The sequence below is a fragment of the Akebia trifoliata genome, chromosome 1, assembly GCF_017979445.1.
Source record: "Akebia trifoliata isolate Shusen 1 chromosome 1, ASM1797944v1, whole genome shotgun sequence".
NCBI lineage: Eukaryota > Viridiplantae > Streptophyta > Magnoliopsida > Ranunculales > Lardizabalaceae > Akebia > Akebia trifoliata.
Window position 1 is genome coordinate 3,615,382 of NC_141375.1, and position 17,703 is coordinate 3,633,084.

General features: G+C 35.2%; 1 protein-coding gene across 2 annotated transcripts; it reads left to right on the forward strand.

Moving 5' to 3' along the window:
- Positions 1–1,860: 1,860 nt before the first annotated feature.
- LOC147410425 (PHD finger protein ALFIN-LIKE 3-like) lies at positions 1,861–13,331 on the forward strand. Of its 2 annotated transcripts, none has more exons than XM_086435313.1 (5): positions 1,861–2,171; positions 2,287–2,319; positions 5,774–6,002; positions 11,614–11,743; positions 12,861–13,331. In XM_086435313.1, the coding sequence occupies exons 1-5, from the start codon at positions 2,072–2,074 to the stop codon at positions 13,131–13,133; spliced, it is 765 nt and encodes a 254-aa protein (XP_086291439.1). In that variant the 5' UTR covers positions 1,861–2,071; the 3' UTR covers positions 13,134–13,331. The 2 variants fall into 2 exon arrangements, with proteins under 2 accessions (XP_086291439.1, XP_086291448.1); XM_086435322.1 differs by having other exon boundaries at positions 1,862–2,171; positions 12,864–13,331.
- Positions 13,332–17,703: the final 4,372 nt, after the last annotated feature.

Genomic DNA, 17,703 nt, shown 5'->3' on the forward strand with positions numbered 1-17,703 from the left:
TAACCCCATCAAATGTGGTTTACAAGTTGAAGAATTGCAGACCTTCAATTTTTACTGTTAATTTCTAAATCACTTTTGACGGGGTTAGAAGTTTCAGATTGGGTTGATTTTTTCATAAGAGAATGTGTTGTCTGCCAAATGGATCCTATAATTCATGTATTTAAATAAAATATATAGTATAAATACACGTCAATATTTATATTTTTATATAAAGGGCAGTTGCATCATGGTTTCACAATTTGGTTCTCTGGACGAGACTGAGATCTCGAACAAGATAAGTTTATCTTTATTTATATTGATTGATATACATATATTTAAATTAAAAAAACTATATTTTTTAATAAAATAAGATATTAGAAAATAGTTAGTGATCAAATCAATTTGATTTATATAATAAATATTTAAATTTAAAAAAAAATAATTATTTTAATCAAAATTTAAAAATTCCGATTAACTTGATCGAGATTTTCAAAATATCATTTGAGACATTTTGTTAATCTCACAAGATGATGTGAATGTAGAGACACTGTGTATCTGTATTGTTGTCGAACGAGGCCAAGATGACTTGGACAAGATTTAAAATCATGAGTTACATACATACCAACCAAGTTTGGGTCGGCAATTATCGGATAGGTTCAATCAAATTAAATTGCCATCTTTATAATCTCCAGAAAAATTCATCTTATTTTCGAGATTTTTGGTTGTTAAAAGATAAAAATGTCATCTTATTCAATAATAAATGGATATATTTGTTGATTCATTGAATTAATCAATTAGTCCATTATTTAGAGAATTTTACTATGTTTTGAAAAAAGTTGGAGAATTTTATGACTATTTAAGTCAGATTTTTACACCTTAATGAAAATCAGGGGCGAAGCTAGTAAGTAGTTGGTGGGGGCAATTGCCCCCACAGAACTTTGAGACACCCTTATATTTTAAACTAATTACATTCCCCATTTGTCCCCACTCCCTCACCTCTCTCCCCACTTGCCCCCAACACCCTCAAAACCGTGGTGTGCAGGTTAAAGTTGTGTGCACAGCGGTTCAGCTGACGACGTGAGAGAGGTGGTAACTAAAAGGTCAAATCAGTAAATTCAGAGTCTGAATATATATATCTAATACTGATTGATGCGATGGTTGTGATCATCAAAACTGGGTCCACCATCCCCATCACTTACATGATTACATCAAACTCGCGCAGCACATTATCTTTTTGATGGATGGTTAAGATTCTCTCATTGGCTCGGATTTCAAGTTAGCTAAGAGGATACGGATGGCTCATGTTAGACTGGCCATGGTTGTAGTTCGTTTTACGTTTTTATGGTCATCTATTTCAAAAGTTTGATACATCCCCATAATAAAATGCCACGTGGAATACCTCATCTAGTATATTGATATCATGGGCATGGAACCCATCCATGAACATCTTCATGAAGTACATGATAAAGTTAATAATAATAATAATAATAAAAATAATAACAAAAATAAATTTTAATATTTGACTCTATGGATGATGATTTTAAAAATCATCCAAGATCTGAAATCAAACAAATAGAAATATAAAAAAAGAAGAAGGAAAGAAATGGAAAAAAAGAGTTTCGATTGGCACTCAAACTTTTACTTATTATCTACCATTGTTTATTTTTTATTTTAATTGAGATGTAATAAGTAAAAGTTGGAGTGCTAATAGCAGCCCTCTAATAAAATTTAAAATAAAACCTTATAAAAACTACGATCACAATAAATAATAATCTATGACTCTAAACTATACATTAGGTATCCATCAAAAGTTTGAAAAAAGTGGATGTATCGAAGTTTTTTTTCTATCTTATTCTCTCTCTAACTCAAAAACCCCCATCTCTCTCCTTCTTACTTCTTCAACCTCTCTCCCTCTCTCTCTCTCTCTCTGAAGTATATTTGTTGATTTGACTTATTGACCCTTGCAATCTTCAAATCTCGTCAGATACCCCTGAAAAATTACTAAATCCTGATTCCGTCCTCTCTGGTCTTGGTTTCCACCTTTCTTCTTCATTCTCTCTTCGTTTTCTGTGTGTGTGAGAGAGAGAGAGAGATGGACGGAGGTGCCGCACAGTACAACCCTAGAACAGTTGAAGAGGTTTTCAAAGATTTCAAAGGTCGAAGAGCTGGGATGATTAAAGCTCTCACCACTGGTATCTCTTTAATGATCTCTAAATTTTGTTTTTGAATTTGAATTTAGGGTTTTTCGATGTTTATTTTTTGAAACTCTAATTTATATATGTTTTTCTTTTGGTTTTGATGTTGCAGATTTTGAAGAATTTTACAACCAGTGTGATCCCGGTTAGGGTTTCTGCGTCTCACTTGTATTTTTGAAATTTGTTTTGTTTTTTAGGTTTTGATGTTGGTAATATATCTGCATGTTTCATTTTCTGGAGATATTGTTTGGTTTTGGATGTTAGAATGTGGTGAAGATTCTTAGATTAGGGTTTTTTAGCAGAAAAATGTTTGGTTGTTCGAAAGATATGGTGTTCCTCATTTTCTGTTTGTGCGGTGATTTCGGATACTGTTATTTTATTTATTAATATATTAATATTATAAATGAATAATAATAATTAATAATATTAATAATAACTATTATTATTATTGTTGTTGTTGTTTTGGGTTAATGCTGGGTCATGGTTTTAAAACTAGTTTTGACGTCCCGTCCGTGAAGAGACCGAGACCATGTTGTCTCGGACAAGTTATCCGATACGTTTGAGACGCCTCGTTCAACAATGAGAAAAATGAGCGTGGATTTTAAATCTTGTCTGATACATTGACTTGTCCATCCGTCTTGTCCATGCCTGATTCCGAGATGACTTGGCCTCGATGAGTTTGAAACCATGTGCTGGATTACTTGCTTGGTGTGTGTGTGTGTGTGTCGGTGTTTTTATTATTATTTTTATATATATTTTATTTTTTTGGTGGTCTTGTGGGTTTTGTGCTTGTTGTTGCATTGTAATGTGTTTTAGCTACATATTGTGGGTACTGAGAATATTTTATGGTATTTTGGCAACAACTATTGATGAACATGAATAACTAGTAGTATCAACTAATACTTTCAAGTGCATACTTCTAACCATTAGGAATACTCCCATTGTCTGAATTTCGGCTGCCATTGATTTGAGTTCAAAGTTGAGTTGTGTTGTATCATGTATTTGTCAGTAATGTTGTTAAAGAACAAAAATGTTTTATGAATTTGACAATATTATTAATAGGAGCATGACACAATACGAGACCCATTTATCTCCATTTCTATTTGTTATGTATAACTTCCAAAATTCAAGTTGAACGTTGTGTGTGCGTGTGAGTAGCATTAATAGGATTTAGAGTAAAATTCAAAACACCAATGGCGGCCATTGTTTTCTTTGACATAGGACTACCCATCATATCACCCAACATGAGCAAGGCAATTTTGGACCCAATTATAGAATGTTTAGGGAGAAGAATATGATATCGATTTTTGAGATATTTATCAAAAGGAGGAAAAGTAACATTCACCATGAACAACCTAACAAGTATTCCAGTTTACTTCCTTTCTTTATTCACTATGCCTTGAAGTGTGGAAACTCAGACCGAGAAGTTGTTTCGTGATTTCTTGTGGAATGATGGGGAAAGAAACGTAGTTTCATCTTGTTATGTGAAATTGAATTTATTCGACTATGAAAACTGGGTGTTTGGGCATCAAGAGAATTGGAAATGTGAAATGTGATGTTAGGCATTTTAATGGCTGCCTCTTGATAACCAGTTGTCCTCTATTAATGGGATTTAGGCATTCTCAAAAAGGGGATGGAAATTGAATTAAGATTGTAGTCTGGTTTGCTCTTGATTGAGGGTTACTTGCCGACCTATTCTGTTGTCTTTGGAGACTTGGATATTATAAACCACAAAATGATTTAGCTGAGGATTTGGATAAATTTTCAGTTTTTTTTTTACTGTCATAAACCTAAGAGAATGCAGTGCCATTAGGCTGGTGTCCCAAGAGCATTTCTTTTCTTTTAAAGAAGTCCTCCATCCATCTTTTGCTTATTTTTATGTTCATATACAGCCACAACTTTTCTTTCTGTGTTTAATTGCATTGATGTCATTTTACATCTATTCCAGGGCGACACGATGTCCTTAGGCCTATGATTTTGTAATAGCTTACTGAAAATGTATATTATGGTTCAGTGCTAGGTATTTAATACTTCTTGTGATGACTGTTTGCTTAGATACAATTTTTATTTAAAAATTTTATGCCGTCTTTTTCTTCTTCTTTTCCAATTCTTTTTCAGTTTATGACCTCATGGTTTAGTCTGCTTGTAGTTCTATTATTATAGCAAGTTTCATACAATCCTTTTGAGGGAGGTGATAAGTGAATAGTATGGAGTGAAGGAGTTTGGGTGGGAGAGTGGGATTGCAAAAGGGGCCTTTGGATGCGAAGTTTGGAAAGGTATTCTCAAGAGAACACCTACATTTTGTAAGAAGCTGAAATTCAAGGTAGGCAGGGGTGGTAGAGTTCGCTTTTGGGAAGACAGTTGGTGTTGGATGTGCCCTTGTGAGACCTATATCCAGATCTCTATGAGTTGTCAACCAAACATGAAAAGCCTTTTGAATCATTCTTGATCAACAGAGGTGTGGACAAGTCTTGGGATTTTGGGTTTAGACGGCATTTTAATGATTGGGAGGTGAGTAGAGTGCAAAGACTTTTGGAAATGCTAGATACGATGGTCCTTGGTACAAACGCAGAAGACCATAGAGTTTGGAGTAGTAATGGAGAAGGAGTTTTTACGGTGAGGTCCATGTATGCTATTGGATTGCCGCTCTCGACCTTGGTAGCCTTCCCGACCTTGTTCATTTGGGGTACTAAGGTTCCGTCAAAGGTTTCTGTTTTTGTGTGGCTTTTGGCGTTGGGTAGAATTACTACGTTGGATCAGCTGATTAAAAGAGGATTCCATACACCCAATTGTTGCTTACTTTGTCTCAGTGATGGTGAGACAATGGACCATTTGCTAATGCATTGTGCTCGTATTAGGTAAGTATGGTCACACTTTCTTGGTTTATTTGGGTTGGCTGGCTGCTTTCCTTGCACATTCAAGGATCTTCTTGGGTCTTGGCTTGGTTGGGGTTCACACTTTAGAGTTACAAAGCGGATTCTTTGGAGTTTTCTTCTGTTCACTATCTCTTGGGGGGCTTGGAAGGAGTGGAATAGACAAATCTTTGAGGATAAAGAGTGCGATCTGCAGGACCTCATTTTAGACATCTTGGGATTATTGTTTTTCTGGGGAAAGTCTTTCAAAGAGTTCAAGGGAACTTTCTTCGAGGACTTCATTGTTTGTTGGGACACTAGTTGTTCTTTAGATGCTTCTTAGTCTTCTTATATGTTTTTATTTTTCCTTTTTCTGTGTTTGTATTTGAGGACTTCTTGTCCCCTTTTTTCACTAATAAAATTTTAACTTATCAAAAAAAAAAAAACAATTCCTTTGAACAAATTTTGGAGCTGTTATCGGTCTTGTAATTTTGCGTTGTTTTATTCAACGCTTTTGTTTCAACTGGTTCAGTTACTTTTTCTAACTTGAGGATATTATTCAATTCATCTGCTTAATTCTTAATTGTCGTTATTATTTCTTCTTATATATATATATATATATATATATATATATATATATATATATATATAGAGAGAGAGAGAGAGAGAAGAGAGAGAGAGGAGAGAGAGAGAGAGAGAGAGAGAGAGAAGCAACTCTGTATCTTACTAGATTGTTATCCTGTGCAGAGAAGGAGAACTTGTGTTTGTATGGAATACCAAGTGAACAATGGGAGGTCACTTTACCAGCTGAAGAGGTTCCTCCAGAGCTTCCAGAGCCCGCATTGGGTATTAACTTTGCCAGAGATGGGATGCAAGAGAAGGACTGGTTATCTTTGGTTGCTGTCCATAGTGATGCATGGTTACTTGCTGTGGCATTTTATTTTGGTGCTAGATTTGGCTTTGATAAAAGTGACAGGTATATTATCTTTTTATTTTATTTTTTATTTTATAGTTTCGTCCATACTTTGTTACATGCCCAACTTTTACCTGTTTGATTACTATTTTTTTTATGTGAATTATTTTGGATTGTTGCATTAATTGGAGGAAACTTTTACAAATTCTTACTTATCTTAATTTGATGAATTGTTATTTAGATCTCGTTACACTTTTTATGCTATTAAAATTTCTAGATCATAGACCACCTTTAATTTCTTTCAATTGTGAAGCTACTTTGCTTCTTTAACATTGGGAAGGAGGTGGATAATGTAATTCACTATCGTTGTGAATGTTGTACATAATTGTGCCCACATTGGATAATTCATAGGTCTTCACTAATTTACTTTTTTATGTGCTAGTTTACTAATGCAGAACGCAAATCAAATCAACCGTCAAGAGTTCTGATGGAAAAGTTGTAATCATTTAGGTTTTCACTTATTTGGGTTTAGATTTATCGTTTGAGATTATTTTAGATTAGTAGTTTTCTGGTTTAGGGTTTTATTTTATGTTTTTGGGGCTTGTTTTCATGTTTTATTATCCCATGGTCTTAGTATAAGATTTAGGGGTAGTTTAATAATTTTAGTTTACCTTTTATTTAAGTTTACTAGGGTTTGAAAATTAGGAGGGAGAAAGTTACGAAAATTAGGTTTATTTATTTGGTATTTTAGTTTGACTAAGATTCTTGATTTATTTTCTTTATATAGATTGTATTAGTGTTTTTTTTTTTAATTAATAAAAAATGAAGAATATGATGAATAAAAAAAGAAGCTTAAGCTTGATCTTCCCAACAATGGGTGTGGTGTGAGGCCATTTTGGAGTGAGTTCAATATAATATTATTTTCTTCTAATCTTTATTTTTCTTTTCTATTCTTTTGTTTTTATTGATTTTCTTTTAGTTCATTGTTCTTGATTTTCTTGATTCTTGATTCTTAAAACCTATAAACCTCTACCCTTACTCTTTTCCCATTTTCTTTAACCTTTATTTCATTAATCTATTTTTCAAATTTTAACCCTTAATCCTTTCCTTACCCTACGAATCTTAATCTTTAACCCTTATCTATCGTACAATAATTGATATAAAATTTTCATTTTACCTTTTCGGCTTACTCAATCCTAAACCAAATTCCCTTAACCCTCATATTTTCTTATCTCCCCTCATCATCCTGCATCACTTACTTAGAGAATCCTCTTATTTTTATGGAACACAATGGCCAATATTCACTCCTTGGTTCCTTAAAATTCTTGGTACTAAATTTGGGAATTTCAAAGTGGTAGCAAAGAGTAAAATTTATGTATTTTATCAGTTGAAGAGACATTTTTCTTTCATTGTAGTTAAAGGACTTTACTTGTTTGACTTATGAGTTTAGGTTTCTTTGATGCAGTGGCATCTTTAGATTATACACAAAGAACGTGGAACTGTGTCCTACAATGGTATATTTCAATTGAGACATTAAATGTTTCGGGTTGTCTAGGAATGTTTCGAGATGTCTTAGAATGTATCGGAATGTTATGGTTGAGACAATCTCGGTTGTTCTCCTGATAAAACATTGCCTTGAGACAAAATTTTAAATATTTATGATCTATTCTTGTAGGCACGTTTAACAAATGCCGAGCAACATGAAGAAGAAAGCCCACAATCTTATAGAAACTTGACAACCTTCTAGAAGCATGCGATTCATTTATTCCCTACTCTTGCACTATTAATCAATAACGATCTTGCAATTTACATCCACTATCAAAATTTTCTCCAAGTACGTGGTTCACACAAAAAATGCCACCTTTGTGGGGGTTGTTAGAGAGCCCCAAACAAAAGAGAGGGAATTGTTAAGGGGAAAGTTCATTAGAAAAATGTGATTTAGAGAAGGTCCCTTTCTAGACTCTCTAGAAAATGTCAAGTCTAGCCTGTCTTGCTCTCATGGCTTCAAGAGTCCCTTCCAAAGCAACCTCTCTTATCGGAAGTAACACACAAGAATTCCAAGAGTTTGTAAAAGGCCCCAATACACCACAACCTAAAGGATATCTTAGTCTCTCCTACCAACCTTGAAGAGAACATGCAACTGTGGCCATAAAAAGATGCCTTCACATTGCTCTCCCATCCACCGAGATAACACCCATACTCACGAGAACACTCCTCTTCTTTACTGAACATGTTGACCCCACTTTCCCAATAGGGCTTATGTTCATTTCTTTTGGATTTCTCACCTCTCAAATGACCAAGTTCATTGGGATACAAACCTTCACCCCCATGGTTATATTTCTCATCTCCCTGGACCATCCAAAGGAAATCATCAACAATCCCATTTATAGACCAATCATTGGGAATGGAAAATAGACATGTAATAAATCGATGAGCTTAATAAAGTGCTCTTATTCAAAGTATTCTTGCCTCTAGGGGAAAAAAACAATTATTCCAACCTGCCAATGTTCTCTCAACTGTATACACCTTGGATCCCATATTGCCTTAGAACTACAATCTGCTCCTAAGGGAAACCCAAATAAATTGAAAGGAATCTCCCCAAGTCCTATATCGTGCTAAAGTTCTATGGTTATTAACTTTCTCTATTCCAAATTTGAATATTGGATTGGTTTACTCACTAGCTCGAAACTACCTCAAAACTTCTAAGAAGTTTGAGATGGAAGTGAGATTATTGTATAGAGGAAAAAGAATTGTTTGCAAACACAATGAGTGATCAAGTTTACATTCTCATCTACACTAAATCCATCCACCCCGCTGTCTTAGACTTGATCTTCCCTAAAGCTTTTTCCACCACATAAAAGAGTAGCGTGGGTAATGCGGAACACAAATCAAGTCAATAGTCAAGGATTCCAACGAAAAATTCGTAATTATTTAGGTTTTTTACTTAGTTAGGTCTAGATTTATCGTCGAGATTATTTTAGATTAATTGTTTTTTTTTAAGCTTTGAGTTATTTTAGGACTTTATTTTTATGTTTTTTGGGTTTATTTTCATATTTTATTGGCCCATGGTCTTAGTGTAATATTTATGGGCAGTTTGGCAACTTTAGAATGTGTTATTTAAGTTTATTAGGGTTGAAAATTTAAGAAAGAGAAAGTTACGAAAATTAGATATTTTAGTTTTATCAAGACTCTTGGTTGATTTTCTTTATTTATAGATTGTATTAGAATTTATTGAAGTAGAATGAATGGAATAAACAAGAAGTTTTTGTTTTCTTTTGAATGTTTGTGCATTTAACATGGTTGATGCCATGGGAATCATTGTGGTGATTCTAAGGTAAATATCAATTTTTTATTATTTAATTTTCTTTTTATCCTCTATCTTCTTTTTTATTTATTTGTGAGAGATCAAGAAACCATCAAGAACTTTCTAATCCTTTCAAGAATCTAACCTATAAATTTTGTTTTCTTTATTTTTTTCAAAAATTCTTGATTTTTGATTTCTTGAAGTCTTGGATTCTTGAAACCTACAAACCCCATTTTGTTTTATCCTTTAATCCTTTCCCACTTTCTTTAACCCTTACTTCATTAATCTCCTTAACCCAATACCCAACCAGATTTTCTTAAATCCCCTATTTTTCCTAAATCAAATTTCATTTTCTTATCTCTCTTATTGTTGTCCAAATCCTTAACCCAACCCCCAACCAGATTTCTCTATTGTTGCCCAAAATTTCTTATCTCCCCTCAGCGTCTTGCATCAATGGGGCATAGAATACCATCGTTGCAATCGTCTCATGCTTCTAAAGTACCTGGCTGGTGGATATCCATTGATGATAATGGAGAAGGTGCTGAAGGCGCACACAGACATGTTCATGTGATTGTGTGAATCCACATCCTCCGTTGGTGCCTACATGTTATCGAGGAAATTCTAGCTAATTTAGTCGCAAGGCTTCTCCAAATCCAATTTGCAAACAACTCCATGGTTCCTCAATTTGGCTCTCGCGTCACTGCATTCATTTACTCGCCATCCCATTTGTAATTCATCTATTCTTCACAAACAATCCTTTGGATAAAAAAACAACAATCTTATACCCTGTTTTGCACCTGGAGAACTTTTACTACCACCATCCCATCCAAAATTACTCGATTTTTCATACATTCCTGGGAGGAAAAATAAAATAAATGAGAACTTTTTCTGTTAGCTTACATGCAATAGTCACCATACTGGTGGACTAAAACCCTTTATTTCTTCTGTGCTTCCTTCTTCGGAATTAGGTTAAGAGATTTACTACCCATAGAAGAGTCCAAAAAGGCTTCATTGTCGTATCTATAAAATCCATTTTCATTATCTCCAAACATTTCTTAAAAAGCAATAGTGAAACCATCAGGTCCATGAGCAATAGCTGTTTTCAGCTCCTTAATCGCTTTCTAAGTATCTTCTTCTATTCGGGACCCGTTGGTCTTAGCTAATCTGGTCAAACATTCATCAGAGCTTGAAAGGTTGATGTTCCTGTAAAATTTTGAGTAGAATTCGACAACCTACTTCTTGATTCTGTCCTCGCAAATCAATTGCCTTCCTTCCACTAAACAGGGATATTGCTGTTTATCGAATCATATACATAGATTGGAAAGCTCATAGAGGAAGATGAAATGAATAAAGGCAAATTTTGATGAATGGGTTGAGCTCTTTGAATGATGGACAATCCTGACATTTATCAATGTGGTGGAAGAAGTTGATATTCTTGTCCATTTCTTTCCACCATCTAACTCTAGATTTCTGCCCTTATCTAATCTTTTCCAATCTAGTAGCATGCTTATGATACTCGACTGTCAATGCTATCCTTCCCCGAGGATGGGTCCATTTTCCTCGTCCTTATCAATGGCAGCTATATCATTTAGCAGCGATCCCATCTATTGGTCAATCCTACCAAAACCTCCGGTCGCATGTTTCAAAATCTGAGAGGAGATGGCCGGTGGAAGTTGTTTTGGAAATAACCCCCTGAGATACATCTGTAAAATGTTATTTGCACCCGGTAGAGACCAATTTAATTTAATTTGATAAATTTGAAAGGAGATGGGTGGTGTGTTAAAATTTACTACCGTAGCTACAAATTTATTTCCTTTAGTTTGATTAGTATTCGTTTAGATAGCTTTCATATGAATCACATCTCCATTTTTCCATCATCTAATTTATGAGATGTGCATTAATTTGCTCATCTTCTCAATCTATGAATAACTGGACCTAGACAACAGAAACGATTGCTACTGGGTGTCTATATATACTTAGTCATGACCTGGTTTATTTAAAAGTCACTGGAATCCAAAGGGAATCCCTCCATAGTTTTGGTTTTGTATTTGCTCTTCTGTAGTATCACCAATCGACACTTCATTTGCATATAACATTCACAAAATAGCATGCCATTGAATGTGCACAGTTAATCAGCAAAAAGATATAGAGAGAGATCAATCAACACTTCTTCATTTGCATATTAAAGTCACAAAGTAACATGCCTTTGAATGTGCCTAAATGAGCATTGATACCTGGTGTAAATCCACTGCAATTAAATGAGCATTATATTCTACATGGATCTTTTAATTTGTTGGATATTTAGTATAAGTAGCATATGTTGGAATGCCGTGGATCTTTGTGACAATAATATTGATATTTGTTGTGCAGGAGACGCCTCTTTAGTATGATAAATGATCTCCCAACAATATTCGAGGAAGTTACTGGAAAGAAACAGGTGAAGGAGAAGACATCGGTTTCAAATCATAGCAGCACCAAATCCAAGCCAAACTCGAAAGTGGTAAAAAGCAATTCTAAATCTACCACTTAATCAATTGATCTAGTGAATTTTATATTAGTCCCTAATGGGGTAGTGAATGGACTGTTATGTTAGCATAACTTAGTCCAGATTTAGTTCTGTTGTGTTTGTATGGCCTAGCTTCTATACGGAGCTCACGATAATTTACCAAGAGAATCAGCTTTGTTGGTTCATAATATCTGATTAACGCTACCATGAATCACTGACTGTTCAGGCAAAGAAGAGCATAGTCCACTTATGATTGAACTCCAAAGATCAATTTTCAGCCTAACAATTGTAGGTAGTTAACAAAAATAAAATATAAAAATCGCGACCATGCCTATTTTTGTTTTCCTTGGCTCTCTTTTTTTGATATTGTTTTGTTGCTAACCTATGTTACCTGGTGTGTTGGTTCACTCGGTTCGAATTCTGGTTTGTGGTTCGTCACTCTTGAATGAACCCGGTTCGTGGCAGATACTGAAGTCATTTATGTTAATCTTATAGAAGAAGACTCAGGTTAAGGGTGCATATCCTCAGTTTAATAACACAAAGGGGTAGCTTAATGTTGACCAAATCTTGGGATTTCTAAAATAAGGGTTATCTCTAATATTGACCAAACCATGGGCAGATCTTTAAAATTCACCAAAATAAGGGAGTTTGTTAGGTTTGCTGTTTTTGATGAACCCAATATGAGCCGAACCTCAAACTGGTTCGGTTTGTACCAGTTTGCAGTTCACTACTATATTAGCGAACCTGGTAACATAGTTACTGCCATCTTGAGTCAAACTTTCAGCATTGATCTAGATCACTGAAGAGTCTTCAGGATTGACACCATATGACTTCCCCATAATGCCTCTTTTGTTCTCTTCTTTTTTTCTTCTTTCCTGAAACTAACTAGTGCTAGCAATTTTAATTCCATTCTTAAATTTCTTGTCTCCCTTGGTTCTTTTTGTTTCATATAAGTAACTAATTCAAGCAAGTTTAATTCCTATGTATTAAATTTGTTGTACTTCTCCAAATTTTAGGTGCGTGTTGGGGGTTCAATCCAACTAAATAATTCACTCACTGCAATTATTTGTTTCATTTTTATTAATTCTTTCTTTTGGCTTGACAACAAAAGCAGCAGCGAGGCTCCGAAGCTCAGGGAAAGTATGCCAAGCCGATGCAACCAAAAGAGGACGAAGATGCATTGGAGGAGGAAGAAGAGGAGGAGCACGGGGAGACCCTATGCGGGGCATGTCAAGAGAACTATGGAGGGGATGAGTTCTGGATCTGTTGTGACATCTGCGAGAAGTGGTTCCATGGAAAATGTGTGAAGATCACTCCAGCTAGGGCTGAGCATATCAAGCAGTACAAATGTCCATCTTGCAGTAACAAGAGAGCACGCCCTTGATCTCCCCCATCAGGGTGTTATCTGTATTCTTCATGGTGGATTCTGCGCTAACTATCTAGTCAGTCAGGTTTGTTCTTTTTTCTTTCAAGAGCCATATCTTGGCCACCCATGTGTATGAAAACTTTGGTTTTTGAAGATCTCTCTTTGGGATTATAGTACTGCTTATCTTCAAGGCTTAAAAAGTGGCCCTTATTTGCATTCTCAATTAGGAAATTGTTTTTTCTCCCCTGTGGTGATGATTGAACACCTTGATTTAATTAGTTGTTTGGCTACTTAATCTTGCACTTTTTGTGTGTGTGTGTGTGTGATTAATTTGATACTTGAGTCGGCATGATTTAGTTTTCTATGGTGCACCTTAAGCCATTGTTTACTGCAGTAACCTCATTTGTTGCTCTTTTGAGTTCCTTCTTTGTCTCTCCCTTTTTATTTTCTTTTGTTTATCCAAAACCAAGAAAAAATGGCCAAGTGGATAGCTCTGATTGAGATAGAATGATAGGATTTAAGTTTTTTGTCCCGCAAAAGCACTTTTTAGTACTGAAACTTTCTTATTCTCACAAAGGATGGTAACCTAAAAGGAGCTAGTTGAAGCTGATTAGAGAAAATTACTGTATTTTAGGTATATTATATTCCCAGTTTTTTCAGTAAATGATGAGAATGCTTGTTTCTATGGTTCTCTTTCAAAACGTCTTTGCTTTTTTTTTTTTTTTTAATGAATTTAGGATGCAGATGTTGCGTTTTAGTCGATCTCTTCAAACACCCGACCTTGTGTGATTGTTTCTAAACCCCAAAATATTGAAACAGCTATTCTTATAGAAGTAATACAAAGAGTAGCGGTTCTAATAGAATCAATTTTTGGTGAAAGTAGAATCGTGCCAAATAAGAATATTTTAGGGACCAAAACGCATTCCCTACCCAGAGTGTCATTGAGTATAATTCATGCGAAAGCTCTACTTGTATATTGAAGGATCGTAATCTTGACAGTTTGGAACTTCTTTGAGTAGAGAGTACAACTAGGGAAGATTTTCAGAATTTTTGAAACCAAAATATGCTTCCTACTTTCATTTTTATCATTAATCCGAAACCAACTAAAAATTACATGACCAAAGAATAAAAAGCTTCATCATCAAATCAAGAATCAGAAACACCCATAATCCTTTTCTTAATCAAGACAAAATATTGCCAACAGTCTTATTTCTGCAATAACACCTTATGAATTATCTAGGATCTAATGGAGGTTATGAGTGGGGACATTTTTAAATCTCATTCGAGACATCTTGGTATCGTCCACCAATGAGACGGATAGACAAGTCAAAACGTACTGGACAAGATTTAGATCCATGGCTTATTTTTTTTCATTGTTGTTGAACGAGACAACTCAATTGTATCCGAAAACTCATTCGAGATGACTCGGTCTTGTTCACGTGTTTTAACAATGGGATTAGTAGATGATGGGTAATAATTAGTCTTCCCTCCAAATTTAATATCAAAATGGTAAATCCAAGCTTACCACCAAATACTAAACAAGTTTTTTACCCAATATGAGCATTAATTCCTTAGAGGCCACCCGTTGGGGCGCACCCTCACTTTCCTGGTATGTGTGATGCGTTGCATGTTCCCCAGGACTAGTCCTTGGACAAGACCATGGTCTATGGACTGGGCAAAGCCCAGATATGGGCTCGGTCCGCTGTCTACAGAGATATCCAGTTATCAAAAAATAAAAAAAATAAAAAAGTTTTATAATAAACACATATATACTAGAAATTTCTTCTAATTAAGAGGGATCATGGGATTAGTAGTTAATGGGTAGTAATTAGTCTTCCCTCTGAGTTTAATTTTAATAAGGTAAATCCAAGCTTACCACCAATAAGTTTTCCCTCAGTCACACAGACAAGTACAAGAAAACACAGAGAATCAAAACAAGATTAAGAAACATGGTTGTGGTGTTGTCTGTCTAAACAGCAAAGATTATGGAATATTTCCTATCGAGCCAGCCAATTACATTGCAACGCAAATTATTATAAATTTCTTTTTGTGATCAATCAGATTAATATTTTCCACTATCATACAAAGATCAAATCTTCCCTTATCAGGACAAGTAAGATTGTCAAGACTTCTCCAAAATTTTCTATAACAGAAACTTGTATTGTCTATTGTAGCCAGGCAATTAAGTATTTTAGAAGAAATGCAACTTAAGGTCTTTTTCTATGGTATGGAACTCTCCTAAAATACTGTTGGTAGGACTTTATCCCAGACTAGAAATTTGTACTATATTAGATTGATGCGCAGAAAGGCTGGAATGCTTGTTTGGGTGGCTCCAACTCGAACTCAATTGATTGATCACTATGTTGAGCTTGACTTGTTCAGAACAATGCATGACGAAAATAGAAAACCAACAAAAATCAGAGTAAAAGAACACCAAAATTTACATGATTCGGCTTTATAGCCTACATCCACAGGCCATGATCAGATCTTCACTATGAGAATCAAAGGAGAACAAGTGCAAGAAAAACACTAAGTTTGAATACCAAACCCCAGCCCTGAACCCCTAGTACACCCCTTTTCCTTTCTCTCTCAAGCCCTAAAAGAAGAATAGCTAATAATACATGAAAACCGTCCCATCCTAACCATTACATTAAAACCTCATCAAACGACATGTATAAAAGACACAAATAACAGGCAATGGGCTCGACGATGCATCCTGCGTCTCTTCTCTTAGTTCCTTGGATTCACATGCTAAGTGTCACCATCTTCAGAATATGGACAAATATCAATACATGACGGTGTATGAATCTGGGAAGGCAGGGGCGGAGCTACTAAGGAGACATTGGGGGCAATTGCCCCCACTCAAGTTTTTTTGGGCATTTTAGATATCCTTAAATTTTGAACTACTGATATGCCCCTTTTGATCCTGTTGTCCCCACTCCCTCATCTCCCTCCAAAATTTGCCCCCCTCCCCCTCCAATTAGCTATAAGTTTGCCTCCACTAAAAGAAAATCCTGGCTCCGCCCCTGTGGGAAGGAGTGGTGTTAATTGCTTCTAACGGGGTCATCGCTACTTATATCAATGGGTATTAGGGTTCCACATGTTCCTGTCAATATCCAAGAGTGGTTAAGCATAAGTCAGTACAAAAACATTTTTTTAAAACTAAAATCTACAAATGCCTAGTGAGATACTCACAGTCACATTTCCACAATGTAGCTTACCAAGTAAAACCTAAATACTATAAATTAAAGAGTACCTTTCATAGCATAGATTGAATACAATCCACCATGCAAAGGAGGGCATGAGATCCTTTTCATTAGAGTAATGGGTTGTACTTCAACCTCACAAAAGAAGAATATATGTGTCAACATACAGTAAGTTTTACAGAGGAGGTAAGAAAAGAGTAATAACAATGTGTGTCATACCATGAAGCCTTCATATCTTCCCATCATAAATTAATAGCTTAATTAGAATCCCAATTGGCATGACAACACGGTCGAAGAGCCATCCTTGCATTTTATCTCACTATATGGTTTAGGGCCTCCTCGAAGTCAGACCATATCTTTCTTCATCCACTCAGATAATCTGCATGGAGTCCTCTCTCCAATGTTGCGCATTTCTTCTCTTAAGGAGATGAATAACCATTGATTCATTGTGTCAAGCGAATCAATGAATTACTAGGAACTTAGATTAGGAGAGAGAGAAATTGCTAGGAAATCATTGAACCTTTTACCAAGGACCTACTTATATGAAGCACTATTTGAATCAGTTTCTCAAAAAAATAATTAAAAAAAAGAAAAGAAAAAAGAGAGAGAAACCAATTTACTTGAAATAAAGACTACATGCATGACTATCATATGAAAGTTTTAATTCATGGATAATGAAATTGCGTATGAAATCAATAATCAAATTATTAGAAGGTATTAGGTGTAAAATAATTGAATTACATAATAGACGTAGATTAAAGAGATCTTACTTGGGATTCTCAATTAGTTCCAATGATAGGAAACAAAATTTGACAAAGAATACAAAAGACTATTATTTGTGAATCTTTAACTATCAATGATATGAGATTTAAAGTATAGGATTGTGTAAAATAAAAAACACACGTACTTCAAATGGATAATAGATATTGTACGTGTGACAAATAAGTTCAATATCAGTTTTGTTTTAATTAGTGTTGAAATATTTAGTTAGTGTTATGCAACTTATATAGAAGGTATTTCAGATCCATATGAGTTAGAAAATCTCATGCTGTAGACACCCAAATTTGAGCGGGCCCTCGACGCAAAGTGCCCCAAAAATAACAAAAATCGGAATGGTTCCGAAGCCCCAACCTACCAAAAATCCAATAAATTTTGTCATCTTATTTTTAATAAACGGCCCAAGTCCTTTCACGTGGCCCACGGACCAAATCTTTTACCATCCGCCTAAACCCAACGCAACCCAAGTCTAAGCCTATTCAACCCAAGCCAAACGAAACCAGCAAAACACCAAAGCCCAAAGGCCAAGCAGGACCCAAAGCCCAAGGCAGGACCCAAATCCAACGCAACCCAATCCAACATCACAACCAAGCACCACAATCATC

Excerpts from the sequence above, each read along its gene's own strand:
- LOC147410425 (XM_086435313.1), top strand. The coding sequence starts at position 2,072 with ATGGACGGAGGTGCCGCACAGTACAACCCTAGAACAGTTGAAGAGGTT. Across the intron at positions 2,172-2,286 it reads GATTAAAGCTCTCACCACTG|ATTTTGAAGAATTTTACAAC; the intron begins GTATCTCTTTAA and ends TTGATGTTGCAG. Across the intron at positions 2,320-5,773 it reads TTACAACCAGTGTGATCCCG|AGAAGGAGAACTTGTGTTTG; the intron begins GTTAGGGTTTCT and ends TATCCTGTGCAG.